General features: G+C 42.7%; 1 protein-coding gene across 1 annotated transcript in view; it reads right to left on the bottom strand.

Moving 5' to 3' along the window:
- The window catches only part of LOC121167675 (sodium/hydrogen exchanger 9-like), a 557,393-nt gene that overhangs the window by 203,340 nt on the left and 326,834 nt on the right, over positions 1-27,219 (bottom strand). The window contains exons 10-11 of the mRNA XM_040997226.1: positions 22,600-22,713; positions 21,096-21,207 (exon numbers count right to left, since the gene is read on the bottom strand). Of these exons, the coding sequence (XP_040853160.1) occupies positions 21,096-21,207; positions 22,600-22,713 (226 nt within the window). The remainder of the gene's footprint in view (positions 1-21,095; positions 21,208-22,599; positions 22,714-27,219) is intronic.

The raw sequence follows: 27,219 nt of genomic DNA, 5'->3' as shown, positions 1-27,219 counted from the left end.
TGAGGTTGTGAGATGTACACCAGTAAGTCGCTTCCCATAGACAGTTAGAAACCCTTGAACCTCACTCCCAGCTTCCCAGATGCTTCTTCTTCAATGAGGACCTCGTAAGAAAGGTCGTCTCTTCCCGTTAACAACTGTTCCTCTTGTTTCTGCACCTTGACCCCATTACTCACCTCGTTACTTTCACTTCTTCCAGAATTCTGCCTTTCTTTTGGGCTTCTTTAGGCCTCAACCTTTTGAGCTACCTTTGTGCCTCCATAAAGTTTTCCCGGAATACTCCAGGCCAGGCTGTTCTCTCTTAGAAAGCTTATAAAACAGGTTGTTCATGCCACTTGTATTATTAAATCATAGTCTGAGATGAATCAATGGTATACTATTGTCTGTTCTGTTCCCCCAACTCTTCATCATTTACAAAGTTGAAATCGCATATTCCTTGACACAGTCCCTGTATCTCCCATAGTCCTCAGAACATGAAACAGGCAGTAAATGGTTTTACATTGAACTGTTATAGTAGCTTTAGTTTCTGTAGATATTAGATGAGATTCACACATACTTTCTCTCTCTCTCTCTCTCTCTCTCTCTCTCACCAGGGTGTAGCAGCAGAAGAGAGGTAGATCTTGAAGCCAGCAGGGGAATGTGGGTTCCCCTGATGGACAACCACTCCCACCTGAGAGCATGTGTTGGGATGGAGGCAGACCAGACTAGGCAGGGATACAACACCTGTGGGCCTCATGTGAGCTAGATCAGGGAAAAGCCAGGCTGGGCTGACTGTTTCTACTGGTGCAAGCAAAAATTAGAGTGGGTAAGGATTGATTGGGCTTTGCCACAGTATCAGCTGGCAGAGGCTGGCACTGGGGGCTAAATCTGTCAAGCTAAACTCCAGAACCACCTGCAGAATGCATAATCCGGCAGTGGAAGTGGCCTTGTAGGGAAATAGTGGGCACCTCCCTCTTGGGTTACCACTCCCACTGGAGAGCAAGAAAACCAGGATGGGGCAGGGGTGGCTAGACAGAAAGGTACCCGCCAGTATGTGTGTGGGCTGGATAGTAGGGTTGGTTGGGTTGAACTAGGCTTCAATGCCCATTGACACGTACGAGAGCTAAATGGGATGTGGGACAGACTGAACAAGTCTGAGGTACATACTGGCATGCATGGGAGCCAGGGTAGGGAGCAGGCCTGGTAGGGGTAGTGGGGAGTCGCCCCAACTAGGCTGCAGCTCCCACACACAGGTTTGTGTGAGGGCCAAGTATGAGTTCGGCAGAATCAGGCTGGACTGCAACAACCATTGGTCTTCATGGAAGACGGGGCTAGAAACAGAACTGACCCAGCAATTGCAACCACCAGCATATGCATAAGCTGACTGGGGCTACAAACTGTGCTGGACCCTGTATTGGCAAACACACACAAGAATCAGGTCTGGGATAATCTCAGACGAAGTTTCTTTGAAGATCTCCAATTGAACTGCTGATCTCAGAACCCCAACCATGAAGAGACTATGTCAGCCAGTGGATTCTGAATAGGTTTCATCCTGATTGGAACAGCAAGATTGGCAGCAATTCAGAACTGTTGAACTATCAAAATTGCGTGAGCAGGACCCTCGAAACATGCCTCATATCAGGGACCTGGGATGGATGTGATGCTGCAGGTGGGGCTTCTCCCTTTGTTTCTCCAAAATGATGATATTAGTGTGGAAACAATGGTCTTACCCACTTTCCTGTAGCCCTTGACCCTTTGTACCCTAATCAACTAAGTAAGATTATTTAAAAGAAAAAACAAACAAAAAAGAATTGCCTTCATACAATAAACATTTTGACACCATAAAAAAAAAGAGGCAGATGTTAAAAGTGCTTCCATATTAGTTATATGATGTAAATGGGTAGAAAAAACGTAGTTCGTGTTGGGATGTTAAAGTTAGGGACGCCTCCCTGGTTAGGTGACATTTGAGCAGAGAGACTAATGGAGGGAGAAGCCATGTGGGCATCTGTTCATCTTTAAGAGCAGCAGGTGCAGAACCTTGAAACAAGCAGAAGCCTATCAAATTTAAACCGCAGCCAGGAGGTTGGAGTAGCTCACGTGGAGCGGTTAGGGTGGAGAACAGTAGAAGGAGATAATGACAGAAGATGGACAGAAACAGATCATGCCATGTTGTTTGAACAACAAGGGTTCAGAATGTTATTTTGAGCTGGAGAATGTTAGAGATGTTTCAATCAAGAACATCATATGATTTGTTTCCTGCTTAAAAGAATAACTCAGGTCAGCTATGGAAAATAGATTTACAAGCTAGAGATACGAGGCCAGATAGCAGGCTGCCTCAATCATCCAGAACAGAAGAGAATGCAGATCAGACTGGAGCAGCCACACTACAGGTGTTTTTGACAAAGACTGTCAACATTTACTGATGGGTCAGATAGGGATATGAGGAACTGACTTGGAGAACTCATTGTCGGGGTGACTGCATACAGCTCTCTGCTTATGGCCCGGGAAAGCAGTCTTGGATGGCCCAAAGCTTTGGGACCCTGCACCTGCGTGGGAGACCCGGTGGAAGTTCCTGGCTCCTGGCTTCAGATCGGCACAGCAGTGGCCGCTGAGGTCACTTGAGGTGTGAATCATTGGACGGAACATCTTCCTCTCTGTCTCTCCTGCTCTCTGTATATCTGACTTTGCAAAATAAATAAATCTTTTTTAAAAAAAAGAATTGGGAAAAGCTGTCCAAAGAGCATATTTGGTTGCATCAGGAAGCAAGCAAAGGTTGTATTCCAAATGTTTTAAATCTGTGATACATGCTGGAATTCTAAATGGAGAGGCTGAATGGGTGCTTGGATATAAGACTGTAAGACTAGGCCTCAGGGGAGATATTCTTTTCCTTTCTGGAGCAGCTGGGAAGATTGGGGGATAACTTTGTACTTGCTGTTCTTGCATCTTGTGATGCTCCTCCCCCTGTACCAGCACTCCTCCCAGGCTTTCTCCTGGCTGTTCCTCTGCTTCTGTGCTCAGAAGGCTGCCAGGCCCTTCCCTTCAAAGTGTCTCCAGCTCTGCCCAGCTTCTATGCCTATGTCTGCCTTTCACTGTATTTACCTCCACCTGAAATGATCACGTTGACTTTTTCTTTTATTCTTTAAGATATCTTTATTTCTTCACTAAAAAGTGAGTTTGGTGGGAGATTGGCCCCTGGCTAGCCACATTGCTGGGGCATCCCCAGTGCTTGTATGAGGCCTCACAGTGTGTTGGGTGAATGCATGGGCGAGTGGATGAAGGAAAGGTCGCTTTTGCATTTGAAAGCACAACTGGAACCCAGAAGAAAATGAAGACTAGATGGGCAGGGATGCAGAAACGTCCCTGAGAAACTCGTCCATTCTTTAGGAAAATGTCTTTTAGTTGAGTTGTCTTCCTGCCTGCCCTCCCACTTGGGATGTAATCCATTGCTATCCTTTTGTTTGCTTTCACTGCAAGCACTGTGAAGGTGATGGTGGGGTGGGGGGGGAGTCGGGTGCTGATTGACAAGATTTAACACATTCTTCTCATTAGTCCGGCAAATTAAAGCCTGTTTGGGGTCTAAAATGGAATTATGTCTTGCTTTCTATCCTTGGTAAAGTCCCCATGACCTTGCTAAGGGTAACCACTTTCAACAAAAATATTGGTTTTCTTGTAGACACATTTGCCAGGATAGTGCAACCTTGCTACATGGCTCCATTTTCAGCTCAACATCATTTTATCACACGGAAGTGAAGCCAACAGATTGTTTTCAGTAGAAAAGGCTTCATTCAAAAATAAATTGAGTTTTTCCAGTAACTAAGTCTGTGTTGGACAAGCAGAATGTTCTTTCTTTCATCTCTCTTCCTGAACTGGAATCATTGAAACTTAAGGCTATTGAGGAAGGATGTAACAGAACTTCAGTATATACACAAACTTCATTATATAATATATAATATACACACAAACTTCAGTATATCAGTGTATGTGTACACATATAAACATATGTAATATATGCTATATATTAACACATTATCATACACACATACACACATATATACATATATATGATGAAGGTGTCTTTTGGAAGCCTTGGATAGGCAAAAAGGGTAATTGTAAGTAGGATTATAAAATGATTAGTTCTGTCACAGTTCTGAAGTCAACATGCCCAGAGGCCTTCAGCTTTAGGAGTTCATTTTGATGTAGGTAAGGTGGATGTGGTAATAAGCTGTGGAAGAATTCCTTACTACTCACTGGATTCTTGAACACAAGGCTTGAAGAGGAAGGCTAGCAGACAACTGAAGAAAATCAACATTCTGCAAGCAGCTTCTAGCACATGGCCAGGTTGTGTTTGAAAGGTCAATTCGTAGGATTTCTCTTTAAACCAGTGATTCTGTTCTCGGGTGATTTTGCTCTTGAGGGAGTATTTGGCACTGTCTGTGGACATTCTGGCTGCCTGCAAAGGGTAGGGGTTGAAGGTGTTGTTGTCTAGAGGGGCGGTCTGGAGCAGGTCTGAGAATCTGCAAACAATTGGCAGGTGATGCCAGTACCGTTTACAGGATCCTTGTCTTGGGAGTTACAAAGTCATCAGAGGAAAGGAGCCAGGTGCAGGAGTGCCACACTTTCCAGGTAAGATCTGAAATAGATGCTTAGCTTCTTGCCCAGGTGTTTTTAGTCTCTGCCCAGCTCTTCGTTGGTCTTTGCTCTTTCTCCTTTTAGCATCCAGGACATTTGAGGCTCTCATTTTCCTGCAAGCCCAACATTCCTCTGCCCCTGACCCCTCTGAAGCAACCCTAAACTGTAATAGTCAGGCTCTACATCTCCAGTTAAAACGCTTCCCCTTTGCTTTGGAAGCCAAAATGAGCTTTGTGTCTGGAAGAAAGCAAGTCTGCTGAGGAGGGCTAATACAGAGTCCTGCCCGAGAGTAGCAGAGGGCATTTCGAAGTGCTAGCTAACACTCATGCCTTCATGTCATGGGATTTAGAACAGCTTCAGGAAAATACAGAGCGATTCCAGCTTTCCCACTGCTAGGAAAATATCCAAAGGAAGTGAAATGTGCAAATGAGAAAGTGAGCTGTAGTCCTACGCTTACAGCACCGCAATCTACAACAGAGAAGTCATGAAATCAACACAGATGCCCACTGGTTGAGGAATGGATGAAGAAACTGTGGTACATCTACTCTTTGGAATACTACTCAGTCATTACAAAGAATGAAATTCTACCATTTGCTGTAAAATGGTCCCAACTAGAGACCATTAGGCCCAGTGAAATAAGCCAGCCCCAAAAGGACTAATATCATATGTTCTGTCTGATATAAGACAATCTGCACGCAAAATACAAGATCAACAGATATGTAGGCAAACAGGTAATACATACATTCACCCAGAGGCACTGTATTAGGGAGACTAGCATACCAAGAAGTGAAAATACAGGAAAGTATGCATATCTACTTTCTACCATTCTCTGTACCTACATCGTCTTGAAATACTTAAACAGTAGAATGATAGATTGAGGGTGTTATTGAGGGATGGAACTGTTGTTACAATGTGGAGGTAAACAACGGGAGGATGAGAGTGAGGGAGAGGGGAAATCCCTGAGCATATGGAACTGCATCATGAAAAGTAAGAACAAAAATAAAATAAAATTCAGGGTGCATGGTGAAGGTGGCCAATATTCCCTCTAGGGAGAGAAGGGCTATGGTCTATGGGCAGACATTTACCCTGGTTCTTGAGGGTTCTAAGCCTTCCTGACAGAGGCAATGGGGGACTGGAGGATCCTGTCTACTTAGAGAAGTTGTGTTGGTTTATGATGGACTTGGCTGAACAAACAGTATTTCCCCCAGTACATCAGAGCTAATGCTGAAAATATCTAAGTTACTTAACAGCCAGTGGATACTTAGCACAAGACATTCCAAAATGGATCTGCTTCTCGCCCATTTGCACATGTAACTTATTTGAGTCAATCGTATTGACTTCTTTTGAATTCTAACCACAGAACCAGAGGGCAGAATTAGAAGGATTTGTGCCTGGCACAGATAGCCTGACTTTTTTTTTTCTTAACTTGGCTTCTGTGAAGGCATTCTAAGATTGTTTTTTTCCTACCTCATGCCAAAATGAGTAAGCAATTAGTTAGTAAATCCAGGCAGAAAATAGGGAAAATAATGTAGTCCATTTGTGTGCCTCAGTGGGCAGGCTAATTTGGTTAAAACTGTCAGTCAGATATTTGTTCACTCTGGACACAGAACCTAATGTATATGGAAAGTTTCTGATGTGTTTTCCCATACCTTCGACCCTGAAACATTGCGAGGGCTGATACACATTCCGGATCATGGCCTTTCATGGCCAAGTCATCCTACAGAGACCATCCTGCCCTCACTGTTGTACTATTCCAACTCCAACATGTAGTACAGTTTGATCATCTCCGAGATGAGCAAGGAAATGTCTAAATAGATGGGGACATTTTGCATGTGGCAGTGTGTTCCGATGGAGAGAGGGGATGCTATATTTTGTTTCTCTCAAAATCAGGCACTTTGAGATTTTAGTTCATGCAGTCCTATCAGGAGTTAAATCATCACGAGAACTCTAAAAAGAATATTAAAACTCATCCCTAGTTGAAATAGAGGGGTGGAGTTGGAGCCACCACCTTTGCCTTCCTACAGGTAGGCCTTCCACGTCCAGCTTCTGCCTCGCACTGTGTCTGCGGAAATAGGACAGCTAGTCCTTATCTGAAACACAAGCATCAGTCTCCTGGGTTGTGTCGCTGGAGACACTCGAGAGCTACGGCCCCTCTATCTGTGACGACACTGACACAGTCCTCTTGCTAATGGGAGTCAAGGGAAATCAAAGGAACTCTCACTTTGAGTATCATTTAGGTGGCAAGCCCTGTGCCACACATTTTAGAAGATATTTTTCTAGTTCATTTTTCAACCATGAGCATTTACAGGTAAGGGTTAATCGCATCATTCCAAGTGACTTGGTCCAGACCTCCTGGTACTTCACCATAACAATAGTTCCTATTTTAAAAATGTGGTGGTGTGCCAAATAGAAAAACTAATTTGCTGCTTAAACATGCAAGAGCAAGTAATAGGTTTTTTTTTTTTTTTTTGAAAATTAATTGGGACTTAAGCGAAGAATGATAACATTCTGACTTAAAATAATAGGAGAGAACTGCTGCATGGCCTAGCTGGTGTTCTGAGCTATTTCTCAGATGCTCTGAATTCATCATAATCACATTGCTTTTCCTCAACATTTGAAACTATAAGGACTTAATGGGATCTGCAATTCATTTGGGTCTGCTCTGCTTGCCTCCTTTGCCGTAGCAATGCTATGCATGGTTATTCATTTTCCAATATGACTTTTCCTGTGACTCCTTGACACACTGGCTAAACTATTTTTGTGGCTCATTTCCTGCATAAGCTCATTAACCCTGTCTTATTTGAAGATGTACTCCATTCTATTCATTGATGCCTGCCCTAGGCCCACAGCGAGCACACCCTGAGAGCAGTGCAGCCTTGGTGGAAGTTCATCTTCCCTAATGGATGAAAAGTTCTGACCCTGTATGTCATTAGCTGGCTAGTGGACTGGGATGAGTAAGAAATAGTCAGTGGCCTAATTCATTGCATAAGATGTGCTCAGTACAAGAAGCACACGTAGCCTGTAGGAGGGAGAGAACAGTGGATTCTAGGCAAGAGGAAACAGGTGGGCCTGGACAAGGAACTCTTGGTAATCCAACAGCCTCCTATTGGTTGTCTCTCTGGAAGTACAAACAGGTCACAGAGGGGGAAAGAAAGTCCATTCTTACAGATGCTCAGCCTCTCAAATTTTCCTTATGCTTCAACATATGCTTAAAGACACATTTTTCCTAAATTTTGCCTCACTCTTGCATCAGATCAGCTGGTCTATGTAAATGTTCCTAGATTTTGAAAAGAAATCTTGGGTTTGTAGTAGGGAAATGAACGAATTCCCTCTAACAAAAAGCAAGCGATGACTTGAAAAATATTCTCAATTCAGCATGCTAAGTTTTAGGACATCTTACCAAAATTTGCTGTTAGTAATATTCAGGGAAGGCTTCATACGAGTAAATGAAAAATGTTTCCTCTTATTAAAAGAAACATGGTGTATTTGTATATCTCTTGCTTTCATTGTTGCAATCATTATTGCCACAATTCTGCCTGTTGAACAGGGAACGTCTGGTCTTAACAAGTGTCTGTGAGGCCAGTTCTGTATGGCAGGTTCCCTAAACTAACCAGATAATCCTGAGTGGCAGTAAGAATGACATGTCCCAGTTTAGCTGGGTAGAGAATATTGTATGTTAGTTACTCATTCACCTATTCATCTATGAAATACCTGTGGAACACTGCTTGGTTTTGGGAACCAGGATGGGAGCTGAGACGTAAAGAAAACTACTATGTCCTCAAGGTACTCGTAGTCTAGAAAGGATACAGACAGTCACAATGAAAACTGAAAACCATGGGAGAATGTGATGGATGCTGGGGAGAAGTCCTGGGTGCTATGGAAACTAATTACTGGCACTCCGACCCAATGGAGGAGTTTCAAAGCCTTCTGCTAGTAGTGTGAGGTGTCTAGGTTGAGATGGAGAGCATCAAAAGAATTACTGAGTAAGAGAGTGGAGGTGGGTGGATGTGGAAAGAGTTCCAGAGAGAGGGACAGCATGAGTGAACGGAGGGAAGATCCCGGCACGCTGAAGGAACAGGAAGATATTCAATAACCGTATCAACAGCATTATGCTCATCAGATGGCAAATAGAAGAACAAGAGGCAAGACTGGCAATTAGGAGGGTCTACCGCAAAACAAAATGAGGTGGGAGGAATGGATTAACAAGAGAAATTCAGAGCAAAAAGAATCATTGCTGATTGTGCTGTGCCAGAATTTTGTGATCCCCAGAAAATCATCAGGAGTCTGAAGTCAACGCAAACACGTAAAAGCGGTTTATTCAAAACTAACCTAGGATTCCAGCCCAGCAGCTGCTGAATTGATGGCCACTGCCACTGCCAAGGTGGCTAAAGCAGGAAAAACTTCAGCAGAAGGGGCAGAAGGTCCAAAAAAAAAAAAAAAACAAAGAGAGAGAGAGAGAGCGAGGTTCAACAGCACAGGGTTCTTACACATTTCAGGCCAATTCCATACAATTATACAGTCATGATTGGTCAGTTTAACTGTTAACTTTCAAAAAGAGCAAGTTGGCAGGCTTCTATTGGTGGGTTTGAAGCAAGCAACTTTCAAAAAGTACAAACTGATGGGCTATAGGGCGGTGAATCTTATCTAACACCAGGGGCCTCCTTCCTGAGGAGTGCTCTGCCTACGTGACCTGCCAGGTGTCCTGCCGGGTGTCACATAGACTGTCAGGCCTGGAGTTCACACAGCCCCCAGCCAAGCAAGTAAGGCAGAAATCACAAAAGCAGAAAACACCCAGGTTCTTCAATTACATCCTGGGACATGTTTCTTCAACTCCTGGAGGCCTACGCATTACCGAGGGATGTTGCTATAATGCAGGTTTGTATTGCGTTTTCTAAAGCTCTCCAAGGGACACCAAAGCTCTTGAGTCTCAAGGATTGGGGGAACATGGATGTGTCCCTTTTATATGTTGGCTGGTTGTGGCGGTGGGACACAGGCTACAGCACTGCCATGAACCTGAGTAGTCATGGAAACAGACCAACAGTGTCTAAACAATGACCTTCACACTTCACTTTAATGAATTCTATTTGTGTTTCCTCCTGGCTGTCATTCATTCAGCTGGATAGATCAAATCTCAAACGGTGTTGTGATCATGCCCTGACTGGTACCTTACTGCAATGACTGGTGGGGAAGATGGCCTGCTCCTTGGCAGTGGATCTTGAGCTCTGCTATAAGACAGACACTGGTGTTGCGTGAGCTGTAAAACATAGTGTTCCACCAAACTTGAATGGCAAACGGCAGCCTTTTCCACAACCCAGGGAGGGAAAAACGAATGTTAACAGCTACATTTTCTTAAAGTTTTTCTTCCACTGCTTCTCTTAATCCTTTGGTCCCAGCAGCGATTTGAATGTTAATGATTGCGACTGGACAACAGAACGAGCTGTGAACACTAGGTGCAAAGCCTGGCAGCCCTTGGCGCTGCTGTTGTTATGGCTGTGTGAGCTCATGCACAAGGCTTTGTATAAATCCGTACCCTGTGGTCACATTGTCCTGGTTAAAACCCTTCCTAGTTTTCATGATGAGATACACTGGGGTTTCAATGTCTTTTTCAAAGAGTAGTGGACAGAAATCGACAAGGCTGAAGTGCAGTGCTCTCTGCCATGGCGCCCAGCTCCTACAGCCTGTCCAAGGCTCTCCCTCATCTTTCTGCCGGTAGGGGAGCACAGCAGCATTGCCAGCGGCTCAGGGGTCTCGGGGTTCACAGGCCCCAAGTCACAGTGGTTTCAAGAAGGCTGCCAGGGCTCAATTAGGCTTTGGCATTTCCCCTCCTTCTAGCGAATCCTGGCTCTTATTTAGTTCTAAATTAAATAAAAATCACAGCACATGGATTTGAATAAAAACAAGAGGGCTGATCTTTGCAATATGCACCACATCAACAGGGAAGCTAATTTGTGCAAAGCACATCTCCTCCTTTAATTTGAGCCACAGAGCGTTGCCTCTGTGCTTCCAGGGGGACTGAGAGTTGGGGCGGGGCTGCTTCCTCCTGGCATTAACTCGGGGCCATGCTCCAGAGGAACAGGAGCACTTTGAGGATAACTTCGCATTCTTCCTCGGCCCTTTGTGTTGGGCGTCACCTGATACCCCAGAGTGGTTATGGCCTCCTGGCCTTGCATTTAAAGAAGGTCTTCCAAATGGCTCAGAGTAAACGTCCCTCATTGAAGCTGAACTGCATCCAAGCTACAACAGGGGTTGCATTATTAAAAACAGCCTCTAGGACCGAGAAGACAGACAGAGAGGACAGACCCCTGAACCAGAAAGCCATTGGTCATGTTCATGTTCCAAGGCCTCAAGCATGCAGAAGGCTTAACCCTACAAAAGAAATTGGTGGAGTTTATGCTTGGGGAGAAATCTAGTCTGGGTCCTGACAGTTGCTTCATCCAGTTGAATTGGCACAAGAGGCAAAGGATGGAGCAGATGGCGGAGGGCGGTCACAGCAGTGTGGTCAGCCACAAGCAATGTAACGTGACAGAAGCAGAGCCGGGGCCACAGCTCAGAGCCCTTGGGTCAGCACTCCCCGATTGGCCCTCTTACTGCCAGATGAGTAAAGAAGCACTTATTCAACTTTCACCTCTAGGTGCATCCAGGTTTGGAAGCAGGTATGGTTTAGATTCTTTGGGGTCTAAAGCTTATACATCCTGGGGTGTTTTTTTTAAGAAAACAAAATCTCTTTGGACCTGACTTTCACAGTGTATCCACCAGTTTGGAAGATTGCTCTACTTCCCACTGCCAAAATGGCAGGCAGAAGGTGAGGACAGATATAATGACAAAGGAGTCACCAAATGGTGTCACTAAAACAAAAAGTTCAGGTTCTTGCCTCACTGGTCTGTGAACCCCCTGAGATGTACGGTCTCTATGAACTAAGTGTGGAACACATTTTTCTTTTAAGGGCAAGTCCATCATCCTTGTCTCCATTCACTTTCATCCCTGCTCCAAAGGGTGTGATAACACGTGTTGGCTGAAGGAGCATCCGGATGACTGTGAATGAATGTAAAAATAAACTTACGCTTCCCTTTATATTTTTACAGAAAATTATGGTTGGTGACCTCCTCCAAAGACTCCTCACAAAATGAGTTACGAGAAGAGAGACTATATGTCAATTTATTCATGACGCATGGGCAACTAGGTTCCATCAGAGGGCCACTAAAGTCATCCCTCTTACTGAATTGTGAAAAACACGTTAGACACAGCCAAGAACTACAGTTTGAAGTAAATATTCATTAAGGTGGCTGGCTTCTGGTTTCAGGAGGTATTGTTCTCATACATGTGCTAGAGGCGAGATTCTGGATAAACAGATTGGCCTTGTTAACCTCTTTTCCTGACTTAGGTTGACTGAAGCTGACCTTTTACATTCTCTGCTTCCTGAAATTATATTTAATTAACACCCGAGGCCCTGAGTAAGACATAGCAATTGGAATTCATGAAGAAAACCAAAGCTGAGGCCACAGCATTCTCTTTTGGAGAAAAGATACCACCCAAAAGTGGTACACTTACCAGACCATTCCTAATTTTCTGGCTAAGGTCAGCGGGAGCAATTTGGAGCCAGATGCCATGATGTGGAAGCTGGTTAAATACTTGTGGGATTCACTGTGAACTGGATTAGAGTCAAGTTTGCCTAAGGGGCATATTAGAGTGCTGGGGTTGGTTTGGATTAGGAAAGGCATGGTTTTAATTTAACCTTTCTTCTCTTGACCTGGAGGGTAAATCTGAGGTACTATCAGGTAGATGAGAAAAATCTAAATCTTCTGTTCACAATCTAATTTCAAATTGATTGTGAAACTGTGTGTGCAACTAAATTAACGTTCCCATGTCTCACTGATTTTCACTGACTTTCTCCTGCAAAGAAAGGAGACCAATAATAGGATCCCCAGGAGTTGGCACAGCATGGAGCAGCAGGAATTATTCTGGACCACTGAAGTCTATTAAAAATTGCAAATTCTAGGGGATGGTTAGTTTTGATCAATTTTAGTTTGTAATACAGTAGCAGCAGCTGCCCCTCACAAGGGCAAGTAGTTTTGCATGTATGCCTGGAGCAGTTTGTGTGTGAATACTTGCAGGAGTCACGGTGGATGGAAAGGACCTTGTCTTCCAAATTTCAGAAGTTTATGCTCTGAGCATTCCGTTCCTAATCAAAGAGCTGTAAACCAGAAAGTGAGGGTGGCCACTGCTGTTGCTCTGCCCTCCCCATGGCTGCAAGTCCTTCCCATCTGGATGAAGAGATTTCCCTAAGTTTTAAAGGGTCAGTGCCCCTTTTACCTAACTCCCTCCTTTCATAAAAGGCAGACATTAAAGATCAGGATACTTGGCAAGTAAATACATGTGGAAAATTGGAGAGCGATTGTGCAAGCCCAAGGAAAAGCACACACTCAGAAAAGACCTATGAAGACCTTATGTTTATACATCATGTTGACTCCAGGCAGAGCCAGGCTGCATCAATCAAAAGCAGAAAAACAATACACAAAAACTAACACAAGAAAGCAAATTCTGGGGCAGAGGGACATTCTGCCTTCCACAGTTTCCACAATACTAAATACAAATGTCCAATTTTTAGCAAAATAAAACCAAGAAAGTCCACAAGCAAAAGCAAACTAAAAAAGACATACAAATCAACAGGTTATATGGCTATCTAAAGAAATAATAATCAATAGAAAATACCTCTGAAAAAGGGCCAATGGCAAATGTACTAGTTTAAGACTTTAGGGCAGTGGTCTTAAAAATGTCCAGAGACCTAGTGGAAAACATTCAAAGGTCAAGAAAAGGATGTATAAACAATAGGTACATGTCAGTAGTGAGACATAAACCTAATTCTGGAGCTGTAAGTCACAGTGCTTTGAGAAATTCTAAGATGAATTCAAAGCACAAGAACCAGTGACCTTGAAGATAGGGTCGTGGAAATCATTGAGTCAGAGCAGAAGAAATGAAATGGTTGCAGTGAACAGAGCTTGAGAGACCATGACGGGTATTGCAAAATACACACATTGTAGAGCTGTGTGAGGGGAAAGAAAAAAAAAAGGAGGAGAAAAGTTTTGAGGAAGTAATGGCTGAAAAGTTGCTGAGAAACAGTAACATAAACACCCAAGAACCTCAGTGAACTTCAGGTAAGATAAACTCAAAGAGATGCGTATGGGAACTCAAATGTTTGAAAACGAATAATAAAGAGAATCTCAAGAGCAGCCAGAGAGAACTGACTCAGCATATACCTGGGATCCTCAGTAAGACTAACAGCAGATTTCTGATCAGAAACTGGAGGCCAAAAGCAGTGGATCTGTACACTCATTTCAAGTGTTAAGAAAAAAGCTGTCAATGAAGAATACCATATCAGTAAAATATCCTTCATTGGACCTTCTCTCTTTAAACAAAAATGCCTAAGGACTCCTGCCTTGTGAATTGTAAAAATCACTATACAATACCTGGAATCCATAGAAGAATTAGAGAACTCATAAAGAAAAGTAGATGATTATTTTAGAAGTCTAGCATTATTACAACTTCATTTTGTTCTCACTGCAATTTGAGATGAATACATGAAAAATAATATTGAGGCCAAAATGCTGGCATAACAGGCGAATCCTCTATCCCATGTGGGCACCAGTTTGTGTCCTAGCTGCTCCATTTAGAATCTAGCTCTCTGCTTATGGCCCAGGAGAGCAACAGAAGATGCCCAAAAACCTGGAACCTTGCACTTTGTTGGGATACTTGGAAGAAGCTCGCAGTTCCCAAAGTTGGAATCAGTTCAGCTCTCACCGTTGAGACTATTTGAGGAGTGAACCAGTGGATGGAAGAACTTTCTAGTTCTCCTCATCTCTCTGTCTGTAAAGTATGCCATTCAAATAAAAGTAAATAAAGATTTTTTAAAAGGAAAATAATTATCAGTTTAAAAGTTGATATCAATGTAACCATATTTTTCTTTTCTCTTATTTTTTAAAGATTTATTTATTTTTATTATAAAGTCAGATATACATAAAGGAGGAGAGACAGAGAGGAAGATCTTCCATCCAATGATTCACTCCCCAAGTGAGCGCAATGGCTGGAGCTGCACTGATCCAAAACTGGGAACCGGGAACCAGGAACCTCTTCAGGGTCTCCCATGCAGGTGCAGGGTCCCAAGGGTTTGTGCTGTCCTCGACTGCTTTCCCAGGCCACAAGCAGGAAGCTGGATGGGAAGTGGAGCTACAGGGATTAGAACTGGCGCCTGTATGGGATCTTGGTGCGTTCAAGGCGAGGACTTTAGCTGCTAAGCCATGGCACCAGCCCATTATCACCTTTTTCTACAAAATTTAAGAGACTAATGCATATGAGAGAATTATTGGCTTGTGTTTTGAGGAATACAATGTAAAAAGATGTAACATTGTGACACCAAATTCAAAAGGAACAGTGATGGAATTGTAAAGATCACACGAACCATCTCCTCCAACTTCAATGGAGTGACATTAAAAAAATCAACAAAAACAAGTAAAACTGCAAAATTTATAAATTTCTAGAAGCTAAACAACATGCTCTTAAATAATCAGTTGATCAAAAAGAAATCAGAAAAGCAATGGGAATATATTGAAATGAATGAAAATGAAAGCACAACATAACCAAACTTAACATCCTAAAGAGAGTTAAGGTGGAAATTTATAGCCATAAAAACTAACACTAAGAAACAAGAGAAATCACAGGACAGATATGTGGCAGGGAAGACAATATAGCCTGCATCCCAGAAGAGAATGCCTGAGTTCAAATCTCTGCTTAACAGGTTGCAGCTTGCTGTGACACTGGGAGGAAGCAGGTGCTGGCTCCAGTACTTAGGGTCCTGTCACCCATTAGGGAGGCTCTCATGGAGTTCAAGGCTTTTGACATTGACTTGGCCCAGCTTCAACTGTTAAAAATATACGAGGAATGAACCGTAGAAGAGCTCTTTCTGCCTTTCAAAAAAAACCTTGAAAATACAAGAAAGAGCCCTGACTTCACAACCCGCAGAACTAGAAAAAGAAGGATAAACTAAATCCCAAGCTAGCAGAACAAAGTAAAAAGAGCAGAGATGAATGAAAGTAAAATGAAAGAGAAGAATGAATGAAGAAAAAGATCATTCTTCAAAATGATTGGCAAACATTTAGGAAGCTGGATTGACAAACCAAACAGAGAAGATTCAATTTAGTCAAATCAGAAATGCAAATGGGGTCTTCACTAGTAATCTTGAGAAATAAAAAGAAGTTTGAGAACTAAGATGGAGGAATAGGGTAAGGACATGTTTAAAGAGATGCAGAGTCATTAACCAGGGTGAAACAGGGAGGGTACATCCCAGGAAATAGAGGACAGGCAGATGGCAGAGGGGCACCTGGAGACTGATGGATGTGGGGAAGCAGCAGAGACAATGGAGCAGTGTTGCAGTGATCAGATACACCAGCAGCACTCAGTGAGTGGCAGTCCACCACAGATGGGAAGGGGAGTTCACCAGGAGCTCAGGAGGTGAACCCAGGCAAAGAACTGCCTGTCCTGATGATCTGTTTGATCTAATCAGGATTGGAGAAAGAGCGACAGACCCCAAGCAGGCGGTGCAGGAACAGGGTGGATTCACAGCCCAGAACCTCAGCAGTACCACACTGGCACATTTTGTGAAGTGAGGCAAAGGCGGTGGGACTGGAAAGAGAACAGAAAGCTGTGCATGCACTAAGTCAGCAGTGACCTTATTTCCGGCTCAGTGTATTACACTGATCCCACGTGGAAAATAGTATCAGGTTGGCTTCCTTTAGGTTCCACCCAAATAGCTCCCGGTAGCCCCCAGACCTAATGGCCAGCATCTAGAACTCCACCAGTGCCAAGGCAGGTGCCATTTTGTAGTGTGGCAAGGCTGTGGGACTGAAGGTACAACAGTATGCTGCACATGTACTCAACTGGGAGAGAACTCACTTCTAGCTCAGTGCATTGCACTAGTCCCACAGGAAAAATAACCTATGGGTCCCAACCAAAATAGGTCCAGCTGGCCCTCAGACCTGATGGAAAGCAGGTATGGCAAGATCAGCACTACCAGTAACATAGTTATTTAGGGCTGCTGGTGTCTTTTTCATCTTGGGAACTACTCAAACTGGGAGTGGGAGGAAGGTTGCACAGGCAAAGGTGCAGCCACAACATGGGAGAGGTAGAGAGTGGTGAGCCAGAAGCTGGGGCTGTGGAGACCACGGTGGAAATCTAACATAAGAGCCCAGGATTGAAACTCACTGGAGGCAGTGACACAAGTGAATGCAAACAAATAATGGGTACCAAAAGCCATAAGTAAAATCAAATTGTAGACCTGTGGGTGACACAGCTTAGACACCTGGCCCGAGGAGAAGAATCTGATAACTAGAAGTACAATGACTAAGAGCGAAAGGAGGCACAATGAATATTACTGAAAACTCCCCTGCAAAGGAACAAAACCCTTTGCCAACCTCAGAGTTAACTGAGGAAGACATTGAGAATATGGGGGATACAGGATTTAAAATATTTGCTATAAAACTTGTTATCAACAACCACAAGTACATACAGGGGTTCAAGACATATGCCACATAAGAAATAGCAACACCGAAACACAATCAAGCTGAATTATTGGACATGAATGTAGGAATAGAGCAAATTAAAAATTCCATGGAAAGTCTCTGTAACAAAATGAATGAGGCAGAAGAAAGAATCTCAGAGTTGGAAGATACTTGTCATCGCCATGGGGAAACAATCAAAAAGTTGTAAGCAGAACTGGAGAAAGCTAAGAGAAGTAGTCAAGAATTAAGAGACATGATTAAAAGGCAAAATATAAGAATTATGGGAGTTCCAGAAGGTGCAGAAAGAGAAGCTGAGTTTAAATATTTATTTAATGAAATAATAAATGAAAACTTTCCTGATATGGAGAAAGAATTGGGAAACAGCATACAGGAGGGGCACAGAACTCCCATTAGGATTGACCAAAAGCGATCTTCACCATGACACATGATAACCAAGCTCTCCTTAGTGGAATCTAAGGAAAAAAAATCCTTAAATGTGTACATGAAAAAAAATCAATTGACATATAAAGGAATGCCAATGAAATTCACAGGAGACATCTCACAGAAAACTCTACAGGCCAGAGGAGAACGGAATGACATATTCCAGATTTTAAAAGGAAAAAAATTTTGGCCCAGAATAACGTATCCAACAAAAAATTTCCTTTGTCTTTGAAAATGAAATGAAATTCTTTCACTACAAAGAAAAGCTGAAAGAATATGCCTCTTTCAGACCTGCCCTACAAATGATATTTAAAGATGTTCCATTGACAAAGAAATGGAGTAGCACCTATCAAAACCAAAGGCAAACGTGGAGAGCATCATAGTAAAAAGACAAGCAAAGACTAAATCAGTGAACAACCCACTAATAAAATGACAGAGCCAAATTACCACCTATTGATATTAACCCTGGATATAAATGGCTTAAACTCACCAAACAAATATCAGATTAGTGCACTGGATCAAAAAATAATACCCAGGCCTGGCGTGACAGCGTAGTGGTTAAAATCTTCACCTTGCATATGCCAGGATTCCATATGGCACTAGTTCTAATCCTGGCTGCCCCACTTCCCATCCAGCTCCCTGCTTGTGGCGTGGGAAAGTAGTCAAGGATGGCCCAAAGCCTTGGGACCCTGCACTGGCATGGGAGATTTGGAGGAGCTCCTGGTTCCTGGCTTTTGATTGGCACAGCTCTGGCTGATGCAGCCACTTGGGGAAGTGAACCATCGGATGGAAGATCTTCCTCTCTGTCTCTCCTCCTTTATGTATATCTGCCTTTCCAATAAGAATAAATAAACGTAATACTGTGTGATTCTGTGGAAATGCAGCTTCTAGAGTGGTCCAAATCCAGAGAGAAGGAATGTAGAATGGTGCTTTCCAAAGGGCGGGCTAAGGGGGAGTGGAGAACTATTGTTCAGCAGGTGTAGAGTTTTGGCTTTACAAGATGAACAAATTATGCAGTTGGATTGGGATAACAGTTGTACAACACTATGGATATATTTAGTAATGCCGAATTGGATATTTAGAACACTAAAAGAGAGTAAATTGTTTGTTTTGAGCAACTTATCACACAGGAAAAAAGCTAGATCGATGAGGTCCCTTCTACCCTGCCTCAAAACAGCGCCTCCCGAAGGTCTTAAGGAAGCAGGAAGTGACTTTCAACTTGTAGCACTTATTCAGTTACACAGCTATGTAACATTGTAATATCCTCATCTTAAAGCCAGAAAACAGTTTTGTAAGTGGAAATTTCAATGTTCTTCCCATCAAGCCAAGGATTATGATCAATGTTATTAACTTGTAATAAAATGAACATTACACACACACACACACACACACACACACACACACACACTCACACGCTCATTTCAATGACAGAAGTGTACAGAGCAAAAATGCAATTCAATATATAAAAATAAATCCTCCTTGGCCCAAACTGTTCAGCCGTGATGACTCAGCACACCTGACAGATGGCACGCATGCTCAGATGGGTGGCAATCTCCAGACATTAGTCAAGTGGAGATGGATGTTCTGAAAGTTTTGCGTTCTGAATGATAGGAATTATCTGACTAGTGTGTCTTTAAATCAATCTTTTAGTTTTATAGAATCCAAGTTTGTTTTTTCTTTATTTAGAGTTTGTTTGTTCTTATTTATTTGAAAGGCAGGGAGAGAGAGAGAGAGAGAGAGAGAGAGAGGAGAGGGGAGATCTCATCTTCCATGTAGTGGCTCATTCAACAAATGCCCCATACGGCGAGGCCAAAACCAGGAGTGAGGACCTCCACTCGGGTCTCCCGCATGAGTCGCAGAGATTCCAATACTTGGGAAATCTACTGTTGCTTCCCAGAGTGCGCATGAGCAGGAAGCTGTGTCAGAAGCAAAGCCTTCAACCCGACATGAAAACAAACTTAAGGCTAAAGGAATCTTGAGGCTAGTGACCTTTTGGGCAGACACTTTTTATCCCAATGTGAATATCTAACACCTTACATTATTCTGAAAGCATTCATGGTCCTATAAAACAATCTTTAAAATATAACACCCACATTTTGAAAACCCTTTTAAGTTACTATGATAAAGAGCAAAATTATTGTTTTGAAAGGAAAGAAGGGAAAATGCTTTCCAGCTCCAAGAAATACTTTACAAAAATGCAGCTCAACACTAGCTCCCTGTTGATGTGATCAAATTTAGCTTGTGCATTCACTTAACAGGTATTGACTCATTGCCGGAGTTCACCGCTGTTCTAACACAGAGCTCACGCCTCTGTGCAACTTCTCACACTGATTCTCTTTCACCCAAGCGTATGTGGACACAGAAGAGTTTATGAAAAGACTGCAACAAAAGTGACTTGGTTCACACTTGATTAAACATGTTCTCAACCTGGGAGCTTCCAGTTTTCATTGTGGGGATTAGGCTAGAATGGAGCTGAGGGGCAAACAAGCCATTCATATCTAGAACCACCTGTAAGAATTTTGAGATGCTTGATCGGCATTGAACGAGTTTTCACAGATCTGGGCTCAGCAATACTTTTTCTCTTGCACTAAAATAATTAACTCTGAATATTATGAACATCTGTTTTCCCATGTGCATAACAGATCCATGTTTGCTTCACAAATTCAATAAATAGTGATTGACCAATAGTATTAATAAAATGTTAGCATCTTCCTATGCTCGTGTGAACCCCAAATGATATTTGTCTGCACTGTCCTGGTAGGAAGTTCTTCTTTGCTCTTATGTACCCTGCAGTGGACAGCCACTGAACCCCCTGCATGGTTATTCACACACAGAAAAGCCACAGGGGCATAGTGCTGGCAGGACCATCGACCAGGAAAACACAATCTGCGGAGTTGTTCAGAGTTAGCATTTGGCTTATTTCTTTATTTGGTTTATTTCATTTGGTTTATTTCTTTATCTGCTAGGAACCCTTCAAGTATGGATTAGGCAATTGGAATGTAAGCTACTGGAGAGCAAAAACCTTGGATGATTTCCTCAATCAGTGCTCAGCGCCACTCCTGGGCACTTGGTTAGCGCCCAATGAAAATTTATCTTCTTAGCTAGCAACCGACAGACTTAGATCCAGCTGTGAGAAGCTTCCAGCTCGGACCTTTACACATGGTTTACCTGGAGTACTCAATGTATAGAATCCTAATTCAAATGACCTAACATGCAATGGAAAGTGAGCTAAGATGGATTGGGAGGAACAACAGTTCCTGATCCACTGCTTTGCCCTGAGTCCATGCCATAGAGATTTGCTTTTATTTCACTTCCCTTTTTGGAAAGAGAAATCCTGTTACTGTTCAGAACCTATGGAGTGTGGTGCTGGGTACAATGAGGCAAAGAAAGGTTACATTTCTCCTGGGGGTCTGAAAGTGTCCTCAGGGTTTCCTGTGTTCTATACAAGTATGAGAGAGAATGCAGCATCCGCAGCATCGACTTCAAGGGGAGCTCACATACCTGAAAACATCATCATGTGCTGGAAGTTCCATGGGATCTTCTGCTTCCGGCCCAAATTCAGCAGGAAGGAGAGAGGGTATATGTTGCAAGCTCTGGCAATAAAAATCGCGAGCTAGGAAAACATTGAGGAAAATGTTGCTACAACAAGGGCGTGAGTCACGTTTCTACCAGCAAACAAAGATAAACATTTCCATTCCTGTATGTCCAGCTTGCTTCCCAAAGTCACTGGTCAATGCCAAGTCTATAACATGAAAAATAGGGAACTCTACCTTTCGCTGAATATATATACCGGATTGAAAATTGCTTTCACAATACCATTTCAATCACCGTAAATTCTTTCATCACGGTTCTGTTGCTGATGACTGAGTTTTGCCTCGGATCGTCTATAAGATGTGAGGCAGGCACCATTAGGCGCTGCGGTATTATCTTCTCGAGCAGCACTTTAGAACGGATAAATAGAATCTTGGTTGTGATTCCTATCTCTTGTTCCACCACTGTACGCTCCCTGAACTTATCAAGCTTGGCTCACTCTTTCCTTTTTGTGGGTTTAATTTGGCGAGAATTATTTGTCTACATGTACAACTCTGCTGCCTTGAGAGACATTTTACATAAAAAATCTATGGAAACGCTGCTGGGTGTCTGTTCTCGTCACTGTCTCTGACTCCCTCCCTGGTTGTGTATTGTTTGCTCTCAACAGGATCAGGTTATCTGGGCAGAGGCTAGCATCCAGCTGAGAGGCAAATGCAGGTGCTTGGTTGGAACAGGGTTCAGAGTGAGGAGTCAGCTCTCCTCGCTGCTCAGATGAGCTGCCTGGGACCCGAGGGCCAGTTGCCCCTTTTCCAAGTGCACATCAGGACAGCAGCTGCAGATCGCCCTTAAGGACATTTCTAATGGCTCAAAATCATCTCGGACTGACATCCATTCCAATTGGGTAAGCCTCCTGCTCCAGGCCGACTGCTAGGAAAGTCCTCTGCATGACAAGTGAGAGCGCTGACACCATCTCACTAGAGTCAACTCAGATGTCCTAGGATGCCAGCCACACGGTTTCCTTTGGTCATTCTGCTATCTGTCCTCCTTTGAGAGTCTTCACTGGAAGCTCAGAATGCAATGTAAACATTTCCAGAGCTTAATAACCCCAGCTGCCTTCTGATATCATTGAATGCAGACTACATAGATTTCATGTAAAGAATGAACTGGTTCATTCTTATGTGAAGGATTCATAATTTTAGCTGAGCATATTTGTAATACTGTAACATGCCATTTTTGTTTCAGCTTTCCCTTTGATTTTCCTCGTTCCTTCCCAAACATCTTTTCTTGAACCATAATATTTTAATAAAGGTCTTGAATTCCTGAGGGTACTGTTCTCTACTCAGCAAAACTTACGTAGCATCCTTGGCTTTGAGCTTTGCAGTGAAAGTGAGGCATTTAACCATCGAACAGATGTATCAGTGGAAGGAGGTAGTTTGTTCTCAAGTCATCCCATGTTCTGCATTTTAAAGGATACAAAGGCTCCCAGGATAAACAGAGCATTAAAGATATGATTCTGGAACGTGAACAGTGCCAGGCCCATGTAGCAGAAGATGACATTCTCAGCCAAAAAGTTCATAAATTCAAACAACTGAAAAACAAAACAGAAGTTGAAAAATCCATTAATTGTAACACAGGTCCGAGTCCACTTAAAACCTCGCAACTGTATTTCCTGGCTGGCTGGTCCTCCTTTGTCTGCGGAAAGACCTCCCGTGGGCCTTGTTCTCAGTCTCTGGAGTGGTGCAGGGGGCCCTGTCTCTCCTGCCAGGTCTGCGGACTCCACCCTGGCTTTCTATTGAGTGGAAGACTCCAAAGCCAAGTTCACATCCTTTTTTTCTGACTACAAGGTCAGTGATGCACCTGGGAAAAATGTACCATGGAATCATTTCTGCTGAGATGACAAAATAGCCGCTCTTAAAGAAACTGAAGCTAGCTGATTCTCTTCCGGATGCAAGCATTACTTTGCCCCATCTGCACGTCACCCTGTAGAGGCCCTTGACTCTCCACGCCCTCAGCGACTCCATTTTAAACACAGCTCAAGTTAAATAACCATCGGCAGGCAGAGAGGAGGGACAGACTTGAAAATATGGAAACTCAGTGTTAAAATGAATGGTGATTATCTTTTCACATTAGAGTGGTGAACATGCTTCAAATCCCAGACAACAAAACTCATTAAATTGACTGATATAGGTCTATCCATGAAATGTCTATAATTTCTAGCTGGTAAACAGAAAATGATTAATCTCAGGAATCAGTTTCTGCATTGAGAACAGAATAGATACATCACATTCAGTTGGAAGAACGGAGGCTATGCCGAGAGGTGCTTCCTAAAGTTAACTTTTAGACCATTAACCAAACACTTTAAGTTGAACACAAAAAACAGTGTCCAAATTCCAGATTGAGAGTAAAGGGGAATTATGTCCATGGGTTGGGCAACAAAGGCAGATTTGGAAAAAAAAAAAAAACACTTGATTTTAGGTTCCAGACTTTGCATTTCCAAGTTTCTAAAACTTCATTTGAGGCCCGACATAAATCAGTGCTGGGGAACTGCCTCGGGAGGCCTTTCTCCTGACTTTCTAAGGACTCATTATTTTTTCATGTAATGGATTTACAGCCCCACAAATAATGCCCAATGCCTGCTCCCTGACAGTTGACATAAAGAAAAGCAGAATCTTGTCAGAAACATTATTTAAAACCAGTAACGGAGAGAACGGATTGAAAAAGACACAGCTTCCTGGCATAAGATGTCCTCTGTGTGACGGCAGCCACCGCGGGCTCTCCTGAGCCCTTGTTTTTCATCCTAGGCCAGGGGGTGATACACACGCTATCACCCACAGAAGCACAGAAAACTTTCGAATGAGAGGAGAGAGTCACACAAGGGACAAAGAACATGATTTTACTTTGTATCTTTAATTTTTCAAGAGTGAAGTTTTGGCTGGTAATCTGGACTGCCAAAAGGAGCTATCTTAAACAACAGAAGTCTATTTCTCAGTTCTGGATTTAGGGAGTTGACAAGTTGCTGGTTGGTTCACTGCTATTGAAAGCCTTGTTCCTGGTTTACAAATGGCCACCTACTTGCTGCCCCCTCACGTGGAGAAGGGAGAATGTTTTTCTTGGTCTCTCTTTAAGTGCACCAATATCATTTGTGAGCACTGCAACTTCATGACCCAACCACCTCCCAAAGGTGTCACCTCCTAAAAACCACTAGAATGTAGATAAGGGTGAACACTAACATTTAGCGCTTAGCCGCTGTCCAGTTTTTAACACTACTAAGCAAGTGTCAAGTTGAAGTTCACAGGGCTTTGGCTTCTCCTGCACGCATCCAAAGGGTATGCTACTTTGAACCAGACACTACTGCTTGTTGCCCATTCAGCCTGTTAGTTTCCACCTTATGTTCCACTTTGAGCCCCTGGGTTGACTCCTCCATGACTCAGATATGGATCCTACAATTTAGAACTAAACCACTCAATGCATTTCCCTAGGCAGTATGCTCTATTCAAAAATGGATGTGACACATTTAGAGCCAAAGAAATTCAATGCGGTTTTACAAAAAGTGTTCGGGCAAAGATTCCCATGTTTTCCCTGCAGGAAAAATCAGAAGGATGCTAGCTAGGGAGCTGCTGGAAGACTTCTGTGATTTTGGAAGAAATGGCTAAGTGAGAAGCCAAGGGCATGCTGGCACTGCATCATTCTCCCCGCCCAACCCTCCTTGGAGCAGAATCCTCCCCCAGATTTCCACACTGAAGACACCAGGAAATTATACTTTGATTGGAGGTGGGCTTCTATCATTTAAAACCATGCATCCTTTAGAATCCTGCATTAGTAGAAGAAATAAACAAATCGTTTCCACCCACACAGAGTACACACAAAAGAATGGATGGTCAATTCTTAAGGTATTGGGAAAGTTTGTTACTCTTGCCCATCACCATCACCCAATCTTCATCCATTCATCACCTTAAAGAAAAGCATCTTGGAAGAAAAAAATTTTTTCTGTTGATTATTGAGATGTGAGGGGAATTTTTCCTAAAGATTTTACATGGAGCACCATGGGTTTGAATATGTATCTTAGAAATTTGATTCCATTGGATAACTCAGGGCTTAAATTATGAATCTCCCCCAGATGTATTATGTAGAGGATCTCAAAAGCTTGGACCGCATTCCATCACTTTTCCCATGCCATGATTTTGGAGCTGGATCTGAAGAGAAGCAGCCAAGCACAGACCTGCCCCCAGAGGGAATGCTGGTGGTGCAGGTGATGCTTTCTGGACAACACCACAAAGCAAGCTCCTCAATTTGCATTTTAGTCCCGGTTTTGGACCTACTCTTTTCTTTTATTTCTTTATCAATATTGCATCCTTAACGTTGCTACACAATTCACTACAGCATTTCAAGGATCTTTCCCCATTCCTCACACCACTGGGAGTTTCCTGGATATTTCTGCATACTTACAAATGTTTTTATTGATGTTTAAACACTCAGGAAGATGCATAAATTAAATGTTTACATTTTAAGATAGAGAGGCACTAGCAATACTGTAGAATTTCTCTTGGCTCCCTTCTCAGTCATGTTTCCTACCAGGAATTACGGTTTGTTTTGTGTTGTTTCTTATTTTCATATGAATGGAATCAGGTAATGCGTACTTGGTTTTTTTCCCCTGTTTTCTAAGATTTATTTACTTTCCTAGAAAGCTAAAGTTAAAAAGAGAGACAGATACACACACAAACCGAGAGAGAGAGATCTGAAAGATCTTCCATTTGTTCGTTCACTCCTTAATTGGCAGCCACAGCTAGAGCTAGACTAGTCAGAAGCTGAGAACCAGGAGCTTTTGAGTCTCCTGTGGGGCCGTGGGGGTCCAAGGCTTTAGATGAACATCTGCTGTTTTCCCAAACCATTAGCAAGGAGCTGGATTGGAAGTTGAGCAGCCATGACTCGAACTGGCACCAATATGGGATGCTAGTACCTCAGGCAGTGGACTAACACATTTTGTCATCATACCAGGCACGATGCAGACTCTTTCTTATGAAAGAGTCTTAACATCTTAACATCATGTCTGTGAGCTTTTTCATGCTGCTTCAATGTAGTAGTTCGATTAGTTTCCATTTGTATGACTATACCCCAAGGTACTTAACCATTCATGGCCACTTGGGTTGTTTCCAATTCGGAGCTACAGTGAATTGTCCTGTTATAAACGCATGTTTGACCTTGAATAGAATTGCTGGGACATAATGTCATGCACTCTTCCAAAATGGTAGTACCCACATGTACTCGCCTCAGTGGTTCTAGTGGATCCAAATTCTTCCCCAAATTGGAGTTTGTTGACAGTTTTCTAATTCCCGTTTGTCTCTTGACACCAGCACTTAAATTTCGGAATAAGCTTATTGGTTTCCATAGAAATTTCCCAGGGATATTAAGTTATTGACAAATTTGAGTAAAATACAGAGTTGTCCAAAATTGAAGCTTCCAGACCATGTGTGTTGGATAGCTTTACAACTTTAAAAAAAAAATTTCTCTCTTTAATTCTCCACACAAGCATGTTGCAAAATTTTTCTATTTTAAATTTGATTCTAGGTCTTTGATGTTTTGTTGTGATTATAAACTGTACTCCTTATAAACTGCTTTTGTTAGGATCTCCAGCACATTATAGAATAGAGAAATGGTGATGAGTTCATCTCTGTCCTATATTCCCAGTCTCATAAGAAAACTTTCAATATTTATCTATGGAATTTATAGAAACTCACTAAGAGATTAAAGAGATTTACTTAAATCCTTATTCTGTTAGGAATAGACTTGTAAATAAATATGGAGAATGTTTTAATTTTTACCTAATGATTTATCTTTTCCTATTAATTTGATCATATGATTTTTTTCAATATTTAGGTAATTTAGTTATGCACATTTTTCAAAAAGATTTATTTATTTTTATTGGAAAGGCGGATATACAGAGAGGAGGAGAGACAGAGAGGAAAATCTTCTGTCCGATGGTTCACTCCCCAAGTAACCGCAATGGCTGGAGCTGAACCAATCCGAAGCCAGGAGCCAGGAACTCCTCCTGGTCTCCAACGCAGGTGCAGGATCCCAAGGCTTTGGGTTGCCCTGG

This window comes from Ochotona curzoniae, unplaced genomic scaffold (genome assembly GCF_017591425.1).
Source record: "Ochotona curzoniae isolate NIBS_2020 unplaced genomic scaffold, NIBS_Ocur_1.0 patch422, whole genome shotgun sequence".
Lineage (NCBI taxonomy): Eukaryota > Metazoa > Chordata > Mammalia > Lagomorpha > Ochotonidae > Ochotona > Ochotona curzoniae.
The sequence above is the reverse complement of the archived record's forward strand: the minus strand, read 5'-3'. Positions and strand labels throughout refer to the sequence as shown.